Source organism: Xenopus laevis, chromosome 4S (assembly GCF_017654675.1).
Source record: "Xenopus laevis strain J_2021 chromosome 4S, Xenopus_laevis_v10.1, whole genome shotgun sequence".
Taxonomy (NCBI): domain Eukaryota; kingdom Metazoa; phylum Chordata; class Amphibia; order Anura; family Pipidae; genus Xenopus; species Xenopus laevis.
The window spans coordinates 74,506,319-74,518,590 of record NC_054378.1 but is presented as its reverse complement, the minus strand read 5'-3'; the positions used below and the strand labels follow the sequence as shown (position 1 = coordinate 74,518,590).

Below are 12,272 nucleotides of genomic sequence, written 5' to 3'. Positions count from 1 at the left end.
GAGAAATGTGGGGGGGGGGGTGCAGGAAATTTCTTTACTCATCCGGAAATACATCGTAAACGTGGAATAATCTGATGTTTTTCAGTAAGTGGCTACTTTAGTTAAAGGGGAACTATCATGAAAATGACAATGTAACATAAGCTTCAGCATTATTCTAAATGCAATCAATTAAATATGCTAATAATCAAGATTATCTTCACTTTGACTCCCAGTCCAGACCTGGTTGGGTGTCAGATATACATTGACGTTAGATCTAGGGATGCACCGAATCCACTATCCTTTACGAAAGATTCAGCTGAATACCGAACTGAATCTGAATCCTAATTTGCATATGCAAATTAGGGGTGGGAAGGGGAAAACATTTATTACTTCCTTGCTTTGTGACAAAAAGTCATGCGATTTCCCTCACCGCCCCTAATTTGCATATGCAAATTAGGATGCGGATTAGGATTCCGAATCCTGAACCGAATCCTGGATTCAGGCATTCCTAGTTAGATCCAAGATATGTTGTAGGGTGGCTCCTTTTGCCTAGATGATGTATTAGAGCTCACTCTATTAAAATCACCAGACGTGTCTCTCTACATGCAGGATTCGTGCAAAAGGCAGTTATTTTGTTAGATTTTGTTTGTACTGGAATCAGTTTGAGTGATCTCTAATTCATCTGCTAGCAAGATATATTGGATCCAGGGTGATCCTGGCCCCTCTGCCGCCAGTTGCTGCTGCCCCCCCTCCCCTGGAAATTCGCTCTTAAAGTACCAGGAGCAGCATTTTTGCTGCCCCCTGGTACCTAGTGGGGCACTGCCGCCTGAGGCTACAGCCTCAACTCGCCTCATTGGCGAAGCACCCCTGATTGGATCTAACTGTCAATGAATATCTGACACCCAACTGCTGTATGAAGAGAGAATGAAGAGAAACAGATGCTGAGAGAGGGGTAGTGAAGCTAAACTTGATTATTTCAGAAACAGCACAGAATATTTAATTGATTATAATTAGAAAGTTTATCACTTCAGTAAGGGGAAGCTTATATTAAATGTTCATTTTCCCGATAGTCCCTCTTTAAAGAAAAAAAGATAAAGTATTAACAACTGCCTCCCCCCCAAATGCTGTGAACTTTCCACTAGACAAGGGGACAGAGAGTGAGTGTGTTGGGGGTGGGGGGGAGAGACCTCCCATGGACGGACTGAGCAGTTATAAGTGTAACACAGTGATTGGCAGCAGCGCAGGGATAGAAGCGACAAGCAGTCACAGCGGGAGGAAAGTCCGGCTTTATGTGGGTGGATGTAGCGGCAGGAGAGCTGGGTGGCTGCCCCCTCTAGTGGGAGGAGAAGTCTGACAAGGAGTTTACATGGGACACCAAAGTGAGTGGAAGTTGCTCTGTTCCCAGCTGTTACTGTGTGCGATACTGACATGCAGAGCTGTACCCGCCTTCATCTGCCTCTTCAAATAGAAGCACCGAGCGCACCGCCGTCCCATCAGCACCCGCAACCCCCTGCACGGAACTCACCAGCCGCTTTATTCTATCATTTATTGCAATGAGCATGGGGGCACCGCTGCCGGACCATCCCTTGTGAGAAAGTTCAGTCACAGTCAGTCGCAGACGCACATTGCCGGCAGACTAACGACTCCTTTGCACTTGCTCAATGTGGAAGCGCTGAAGTGGAGTGCGGGAAGCACGATGTGGGGGGCCAGGGCAGTTTTCCTGTGCTTGTTGGGCACATTGCTGTGGCACCAGGTCCTGACTAGGAGAATCCCTGTAGACACGGGTCAGTGTGGGCTGCCCAAATCGGTGAGTGCCGGTGCTTCCCTCTGCTTTGTCCTGGGGGATTTGATAAGGTTTCAGAGTTAATCTGTTTAGTTTTGGGTGAGGATGACCAGTACAATAACTTTTGATCAAACTCCTATGTATCCAGAGAGATCCCACTTAAAGGGGTTATGGTTTAGTACAGGAGTGCCCATACTTTACTAATGGGAGGTTTACTTTTACTGATGATGTCCCCATTATGAGCTACATCCATAAAATATTGTTGGCATTCTGCTCCATGGAATATATGACTTAAATATTGATTTATGAGAAAATGTGTATTGCTATATTTAACAAACAACTATTTCTAATGAGTATCTGAATGAAAAGCATGATATAGGAGGGTGATTTAGACAAGCTATTGACAGTGTCTTGAGATCTACTGCTCACCAGCTAAGGGTCTACTGGTAGATCCCGATCTACCTTTTGGGCACCCCTGGTTTAGAATCTGCCCCCCCCTTACCACCATTTCTGCCTAATCGATCCATGGGCTGCTTCTGTTTGCTGGCTGACAAAAGTTAGGTTGGAAGCAGTTAGTTGTAATTAATTCATAATTAGATTTTTTTGAAATTACTCTTCACCTGATATATTCTATGTTATACATTACACTAGCCCCTTCCCCAGTGGAGCTAATAATCGAAGCCCCTATCATCACATGATTGTAACCTATGAATAGTTTACTTTATGGCGGCAGAGAGGTAGCCATTCTATCCATAAATGGTCCCCCACCTTAATGAGACTTTTACAGATTTAACAACGATGCTATATGTGCACCAAATGACTTCAACATGTTTTTTTCCTTCTAGCAAGAAGAGCTGAATTCTTTTCTGTGGACCATAAGGAGGCATCCACCTGCCTATCTATTTGGAACCATACATGTGCCATATACAAGAGTATGGGACTTCATACCCCAGAACTCCAAAAAGGCTTTTCATGACAGCAACAGTGTATACTTTGAGCTGGACCTCACTGATCCATACACGATTTCAGCTCTGGCACACTGTCAGATGCTTCCACAAGGGGAAAACCTGCAGGATGTGCTACCCAGGGATCTGTACCGGAGACTAAAGAGGCACTTGGAGTATGTCAAGCACATGATGCCTCACTGGATGACCCCAGACCAGAGGGGAAAGGGTCTCTATGCCGATTATCTCTTTAATGCCATTGCTGGGAACTGGGAGAGAAAGAGACCTGTGTGGGTGATGCTGATGGTAAATTCTTTAACAGAAGCTGATATCAGGTCTAGAGGCGTCCCGGTCCTGGATCTATATTTAGCACAGGAAGCTGATCGGATGAAGAAGAAAACTGGGGCTGTTGAGAAGGTGGAAGAACAGTGTCATCCTCTCAACAGGTTAAACCTTTCCCAGGTAAGATCATTTGTAACTAGTTCATTGCTGGGTTTTTTAATAATACATATTTGACATCTTGTGTACAAACTACACAACTCCTATACAAACCCACTCACACCTGCATAGTGACACACATGCCTGCACACAGGCACATAAACACACTCACCTACTATTATTTCCTTAATGTAATAAACTTTGGACAGCATATCATGGACCTCAGAGCTACCAGAACTACCACTACCTGCATCCCAGGTAAAATGACTTTTGCTGCCAGTTTCAGTCACTGCCTTAGAGCAACATCCAGTTATGATTAAATTATAGAAAAAATAATAGACTTATTGTTCCAAATATACTGCTGGTCTGCTGTATGGATCAACGCAATAGCCAAACATGTAACATGCTTATTAGATAAGTAAAATTTCCAGAGTTAGCAATTCATTGTGTGGATGCTAAATACATTTTACTAGTAATATATTGTCTTGGTATGCTGGGTATGCTCACTTTGTGTTCATTTCAGGCTGTAAAATGTTTATAGCCTTTTTTTATTCTACATTCAAAGTATAAGCCTGATTTCTATACGTTTCCACAATAAAATAGACTAACTTTTGATTATGTTGTATGTGGCTTATTGCTGTAATAGCAATGTATATAAATATATATATATATACACACACACACACACACACACACACACACACACACACACACACACACACACACACACACACACACACACACACACACACACACACACACACACACACACACACACACACACACACACACACACACACACACACACACACACACACACACACACACACACACACACACACACACACACATATATAAAAGAAGAAATGTTTAAAATGAAATAAAAAAGAAAAAAAAATCCTTGCTAAAGATATGCGTTTATTTTATTGCTTGGTAATTAGCTACTAAATGTTTGCCGTTATCTCTTTCAGTAGAATATATTTTATTCAAAAATACAATAAGGGTAACACAGTATAATCTGTAAATTTTGTACCAGGTCACTTACATAGCCCATACCAACCAACAATCAAACTTGTAAAAAGGTGCTGCCTGCTGATTAGTTGCTACAAATGGTTTTATTACATTACCTATTTGATGTCCCTAATGAACTGAGGACTTGCTGATTTGTATGTTTATACACTGCCTGCACATGCTGTGCACATACAGTACATGTTAGGCTCAGAAACCAAACATATTCTGAGACAAGTTTACAAATTCCTTTTAGTAAACAAACTACAACTGCACCAATATTATCCAAGTGGAAAACAATGACATACGTGAACAGAAACATACTATATCCAGATTGTATTATTGTATATATATATATATATATATATATATATATATATATATATATATATATATATATATATATATATATATTTATATATATATATATATATATATATATATATATATATATATATATATATATATATTTATATATATATATATATATAATTTCTTCTGAAAAAAACTGGGGAATAGTAAGTTAGATATTATTTGTATTATTATTATCAGCATTTGTATTGTGTGGCCCCTTCCCTGGATGTAAAAATATAACAAGTACTAAAATAAATATATAATTTGTTCTACTTGCTGGAGACAGTGGTTAGGATGATTCTTGACATAAAGCAGTTATCCAAAAAACCCACCTATTTATAAGTTAAGGTAATAATTTACTTAGGTTCCCTTAAATAAATAATACTAGATGAGAGTTTACATATTTTGTGTGAACAGAACTTTTCTTATTGGTATATTGGTAGTTGTCGTTCTGATATAGGCACCATAGACATAGGCAGAACAACACATTGCAGTGCCAAAACATAAATGGTTCTAATGTAATGCATCTGTCTGACATAAAACATGAATTAATGTAAATATTCTGAGACATGGTGCTCTGTGCAAACAGTAAGCTGTACCTTATTGCATTACTGCCTATTTCAGTGAAATAATTGGTCAGATTTCACTATCCAAGAGCATTATCCTCTTGAGCAGACCACTGATTACGAGAGGATAATAATTGTATGTACATTTTTTTTATAAGCATATGAGTTTGTTCATGAGCTGGAGCTGCCATAGAGCTTGCCACCAATGAGTCGTTAGTAAAAGAGAGATAATAGCTTAAAAAGAATCCGACAATATGGCAGCTCCTACACGTGTCTATAAATGTGGAAAAAAAGGAATTGAATTTACAGACCACTTTAAAGCAAAAAAACTGTTTGCATAGTTGTATAAATGTGTGTGTACCATCCTGTTTTGGTTGGTTTCACAGCCAGAAGTTTTGTTGAAAATATTTTGAAGCTGAACAGTACTTGCTTGGTTCTCTAGTCATAATCAAATGCAACTTTGTAACCCCTTATCTGGCAAATGTTCATTTCAACAACATTAGAGCCAAAGGCATTTTGCTTTCTGGCCAGTAATGCACAGGAGAGCAATCTAGCAGCAAGAGTTATAGTAGACGATGTTCTATGAAAGAATGCAAAATGCTGTCTGAATTCTGGAAAAAAAAGAAACATGGCAAATTCTGTTGTAGTTACCTTAGGTTGAACTCATAAATTCTGTTTATATTCAACCTGGGGACCTCCAGCTTTAGCTGAACTACAGCTAACATGTAGGGAAGCAGGCTGAGCATAATGTCACTATCCCCAAAATAGTTCTTCTATAAGTAACAACAACACCAGGGTGACCAAACCTGTTTGATCACACATCCGTTTGATCAGACAAGGAGTATACCGAACTTGAAACAATGTGCTCCACTACAATCAGTCATATTCCCATGGGGGCCTGAGGTAGCTATTATTTTTACTAAACACGATCATGCAACATTCACGCACAGACTGTAACATTGTGTCATATGTATAAACGGTTGTTACATTTACTCTCAGCTGATGTACAATTAACCACATAGTTTAAAATAACACTGAATTCCCCTTGGTAAAATTCATATAGCGCTGATGGGACTGTTTGTAAAAATGCATACCTGAGAATATATGCAATTATTCTGCACCACAATGGGCTTTATCGGTTTGTGCAAAGAGCTACTGTACAAAACACCCATAGAAAGCAGTTCTGTAAAAACTGTATAAGCTATGCAGTTTGTTTTTACATACGTTTTTGCACACTTTGCTGAAGATAAAGTAACAAGGCAACTTTGTGGTACAGAATCTGAGTGCCATTAAAGCTTTTTTAATGGATACACTAGTTGCTAATATTCCACAGATGTTGCTGAGAAATGTATCAACTAATGTAGTGAATTGTAACAGTTCAGATTCTACCCCTGGATTACTGAGCTGCCAGACAGAAACACCACAGATAGGAACCTTAAACTTTAAACTTCCATTGTGGAAAAACAGTAATGAATAAAAATGGAAAGATGTTTTAAAAAGTTTTCATCAAACAATCTGAAAACAGCTTAAATATAAAAAAAAGAGTTTGGAAAGTGAAGAACCATTTAAAACCAGTGGCAAGTTGCCGGTAATGTGGTACCCAACACATGGGGTTTTCTGATTGGTTCATTATTATGCATATTTTTCCAAAGCCAGAAGCCCACCACCATCATTATCTAGCTATAGACATATAGAACATCCTGCATCCCCTGTCTTATCAATGCACAAGCTAGGGTGCATTCATAGGATGCACCGGTGCTTCTTTCCAGAGTTAAGGTGGCCATACACGGATAGATCCGCTCGTTTGGCGATGTCGCCAAACGAGCGGATCTCCCTCCGATATGCCCACCTTGAGGTGGGCAATATCGGGCTGATCCGATCGTGGGCCCTAGGGCCCAACGATCGGATCCTAGCGTTCACCAAACGGGCGGTCGGATCGCGGGACCGCATCAACGAACAGATGCGGCCGCGATCCGACGGGATTTTTAATCCCATCCGATCGAGATCTGGCCGACTTTCGGACAGATCTCGATCGGGGAAGCCCGTCGGGGGCCCCCATACACGGGCCAATAAGCTGCCGACACGGTCTGTCGGCAGCTTTTATCGGCCCGTGTATGGCCACCTTTAGACCTTGAGAGCTATTCTAGGTGTGCAAAGCTTTATTTAGATAAAAGCTTATCTAGCAAGAGCAAAAAATAACACTGTAGACAAAACTGCAAAACAGTCCAGCTCATTGCAAGAATATTTTTGTTTAGAAGCAGAGTTACTGCAAAAACTTATTCTCCAAGAACTGTGGCTTTTATAAGAACAAATTATCTACTAAAAGAGGTGAAGCATTTAAACCCATGTATAATAATCCTTGGTATTGTTGTGGGCAGTAATTGGAAAGGCGGAGGGAGGGGTTTCATTTAATGAAGATTTCTGTAATTTATGTAATTATGACATTTACCAGAGAGACTTGTAATAACGTTGCCAGCATTATATTCAGAACTCCTGCAAAACACCTTAAAATGAAATAAAATGCTTACTCTCTTGCTGGCACAAGTCTTTTGAAACATTAGTTGGCCTCACAAAGTGCATGTCATAACTGCTTGTTGGTTTTAGAAGACATTTTCCATTCAGTTAGTGAAATTAGGCACCAGGCAATGACATTTGATGTTCAATATGATGCAGATCTCTTTGGCAGCATATATATAACTAAGACCAGCTGATCTGCTATTTTAGACATGCCAAGAAATAAACTCGGAATGTGTGTTTGGGACCATAAGAATTTACTTGCCCAATACGTTTTTCTCTATTCACAGAATTGTTACTGTCTGGCACATACATAAAATGATAGATTGACATCTTGAGAGTATAGCATAGATAGACTTTATGTAATGATCCATGCAGTTACACATTATCTGTTAACCATTGCGGTATTCTTATGCACATTATTAAACCAAATTATAGCCTGCACATAATATATCCTGTGGATACATTGGTTTCATGGCAATGCAGCATTTGCTGCAGGATTTATGTAGCTTAATTGACAGGCCCTTGGCTAATGATAAGACAGGCAGGACAGAGAAGGAATTATGTCTGGCCCCTCACCAGCAGAGCTGAATTAAAGGAAAACATTGCAGGGGGTCAGGGGTGCTCAGATGTTTTTAAGGGATGCTGAGAATCACAGTTCTGGTTGGATAACAGCCTTCTTTATTTGCATGATTTGAATTTGGCTGAATCCTGATGCCTGGCTGAACCAGGCAATGAGAAGTGAAACCTCATCTTGTTTTGTGGACATTTACTATTACTGCTAACTATATGATTGTGACAAAACTTTCACCCACCTTGAATTGATGCAGGGGAATGCTGGATCTACTGCCACATAGAAAGCATAATTGCACCTAAAGAATCATGCAGACATCATTTTGATTTAGAGCAGCGGAAATTATGCAAGATTCAGCATCACAGGCAAATGCATCATAGCCTGCATTTGATGTCACTGAACTTCATCTCAAGAGGTGGCAACTTAAGCTGTCTGCCCCTGAAGAAAACCCTCTGGGGGAATTTTATGACCCTAGCACACCCAAAGGCTTCAAAGTCCGCTTTGTATGACCTCAACATTCAAATATATATAACCCAGACCACATTCAGCCAACCTACTGGTAAACAGAATGATCCTAAAGGGGAACTCCACAAAAACATAACTTAAGCTTTTTGAAAAGTAAACATAATTTCAAGCAACTTTGCAATATACATAATTTAAAAAATATGCAGACTTTTCATGATTTTTAATGGTTTCTGACAGTTTCCTAAGCCTAGCCCCCTGCTCTTCTGCTGTTCTTTCTGACTACTTTGCTGAGCTGGCTGACTACTGTTACTTTGTATCAACAGCTATCTGTCCTCTAAAGCCCACAATTCCCTACACACATGATTTCAATAAGGAATGGAACATCACAGTGCAATGCATTGTGGGTTATGTAGTTCCTGCATGCTGTCTGTAAACTGTGGAGAAGTTGTTACAATTTGTAACATCAGTGTTTAGTTAGTCCCTACTTCCCTGCCAAGATTTCATATGATGCAGAAAGAGAAGAACTGTTAACCAGATCGATTGCAGAATAGAAAATGGCATGTATTCATACTTTTTGAAGAAACAGGTAACTGTGATGGGTATATTAGGGGTTTCTTTGTTATGTGAGCCTCTTTATCAAATTTTGGTTTGGAAGCCGGAGTTCCCCTTTAAATTGTACTTGACTGCAAAAATATCAAGCAGTAGACAAGTAAAAAAATGTGAAGTGAGTATTCGGCCTCCTTATCAAGATGCTTTAAAGGGGTTGTTCAATGTTAAGTTAACTTTGCTATGTTAAAGAAAGGCTAATTTTAAACAACTTTTTAGTTGGAATTAATTTTTTCTTTTTTATAGTATTTGAATTATAAGCATTCCTCTTCTGACTATTTACAGCTTTCAAATGGTCTTCATTATTTATTTTTTATCGTTTTTGAATTATTTGCTTTCTTCCTCTGACTCTTGCCAGCTTTCAAGTCGGGGTCACTGACTCCAGCAGCCAAAAACTATAGCTCTGTGAAACTACAAACTATTTGTATTATATCTCTATGCAGGCCATGTCCTGTTCTTATTACCGTCTCTTGTTCAAACCACTGTTTGGGTGCTATGGTATATAAGGCCCTAGCAACCAGATAGCTGCTGAAATACCAAACTTAAGAGTTAAATAAACTGAACAGAAATATAATAACTGAGAAAAAAAGACAAATTGCCTAGAATATCAATGGCTACAATGGAAACAGGGCACATTGGCAATCTGAATTAGCCCCCATAGACTTTAATGAAAATCATTTGGCAAAGAGCTTGTCTCAGTCTTTACTAGGTAATAGTTGCTTGAAAAAAAGCATCTGTACCTGCTTCCAGGCTACTGTCGAATTACATCCACTAACCTTGTTGGAGGACCTCACACTAAAATTTATGGGGGGACGCTATGGGAAAAGAGGTTGTAATTGGCTAGCAATTCTTAAGCTTACAGTGTTTTGGGGGGAATGACCATGCTGCAGCTGCCAGGCCTACTATATACAGTACAGATTCCTCCTCACCTGTTATTAATGGTGATACATTTCTTTTAAGTACACTATTTACACTACCATTTTCCACTACCGCTATTTACAATGTCATAAGAGTTATTTCTTCTATTGCACCAATCATAGCACAACCTATAACAAACGTTACAAAAAATAGCAAAAGTGACAAACAATCCACCTGTATTGCAATATGTAGTATCAATGTAGTATCAATGGGATTCGATCAGAATTCTGTCCTTTTTGGAAAAGACTCTGAAGTGTTTGGCCAGACTGAATCTAAATCTATATCTAAATCCATAAAATGTTGTGACTTTTTGTCCCAACAAGGAAATAGCATTTTTTTGCGTGCCAAGCACATTTCTTAACCTCATTTGCATATACAAAATATGATGCAGATTTTGGGATTCGGACAAATCCTTCATGAAAGATTCGGAATTCAGACAAATCCAGACATAGTGGATTTGAGGTATCCCTAAATAAGAGAGGTACACATCTTCCACGAAGGGAGAGTAATTCAATAATATCTTTAGAAGGGTTAAAACATCCTATCGTATTTAGAACACACCTGAAAATGCATCAACGACGTATTTAAAAGTACTTTTTATGATAGTTCCATTTTAAAAGAAAATATCCCCCAAAGGAAAATGGACCCCTTTGTATAAATGAGGCAGAATTTCTCTTTGAAATCAATACTGTTTTAACTGAGCACAATCAATGTCGACATGTATATGTCTCCTCATGTTTAAAACTTCAATGGGGTTTTAGGATAAATCAAGTGTTTCCAGCAGCTTTGCGATTCAGTCCTTATGTTACACTGGCTTTATATTTATTTAAGTATGCAAAGCCAGAAATATTTATGAAAACAAACTGTCATAAACGGTGAATAAAAAAGGTGCCACGGACAGTGTGTCAGCTAAAGTACTTAGCAACTCTTTTCTAGAAACCTTCCCTCAGATTGCTTGTATAAACAGCATACATGTTATAAATAGTAGCTTGGATTCATGTAGAATTTAATTTGTTTATACGGTATATGATATTCTAAAGTACTGGAGATGATATCTGCCAGAACACATGGAATTTGTATCCTGTAGATGATTTCTAAACTGGTACAGTGCAGTAATATTTTCCTTTTGGGGGCTGAGTCAAGTGTAATAACTATCATATGGATTCTACAGTGATTTTTGTGTTTTCTACAGGGAAAAAAAATTTGTCCTCCAAAAAGAACTTGTCGCCCATAAACTTCAAAGCATTTTGCAAATTATTCGCCGTTTCGAGAATTTTAGGCGAAAATAAAAGGGTCAGATTCGCCCGTCACTACTCCTGAACATTTTGTAGTAAAGTTCTAGATCACTAAGGAATCAGGTACTCCTAAGTTGAGAAACAGCAGTTACTAAAAAAAAAAAGATAAAAAAAAATAACATTTACATTAAAGGAACACTATACTCCCGAACAATGTAGATCTCGATAAAAAATATTTATCATAAAACAGCTTATATGTAAAACCCTGCTTCATGTCAATAAACTGTTTTCATTTATATACTTTTTTTAGTAGTATGTGCCATAGGATAATCCTAAATAGAAAATTGACCGCTGGAATCCTAAAATTCACGTTGTACTTAAACAAACCAAACAAACCGTACATGTTACGTCACATGAGGCAATTAAAAGATTCAATTCTGTCTTTTGCTTCCATAATTATTCATGTTACAGTTAGGGGCCGATTCACAAAGGTTCGAATATCGAGAGTTAATTAACCCTCGATTTTCGATTGGGAATTAAAATCCTTCGACTTCGAATATCGAAGTCGAAGGATTTTAGCGCAAATAGTGCAATCGAACGATCGAAGGATTATTCCTTCGATCGAACTATAAAATCCTTCGAATCGAATGATTCGAAGGATTTTAATCCACCGATCGAAGGAATATCCTTCGATCAAAAAAACTTAGGAAAGCCTATGGGGACCTTCCCCATTGGCTAACATTGAGTTCGGTAGCTTTTAGATGGCGAACTAGGGGGTCGAAGTTTTTTCTTAAAGAGACAGTACTTCGACTATCGAATGGTCGAATAGTCGAACGATTTTTAGTTCGAATAGTTCGATTCGAAGTCGTAGTCGAAGGTCGTAGTAGC

The 12,272-nt window shown here is 38.7% G+C and overlaps 1 protein-coding gene across 1 annotated transcript in view; it reads left to right on the top strand.

Moving 5' to 3' along the window:
• Positions 1–1,242: 1,242 nt before the first annotated feature.
• trabd2b.S (Trab domain containing 2B S homeolog) overlaps positions 1,243–12,272 on the top strand; it is a 167,462-nt gene continuing 156,432 nt past the window's right edge. Inside the window, exons 1-2 of the mRNA XM_018260873.2 lie at positions 1,243–1,786; positions 2,608–3,168. Of these exons, the coding sequence (XP_018116362.1) occupies positions 1,676–1,786; positions 2,608–3,168 (672 nt within the window). The 5' untranslated portion in view covers positions 1,243–1,675. The remainder of the gene's footprint in view (positions 1,787–2,607; positions 3,169–12,272) is intronic.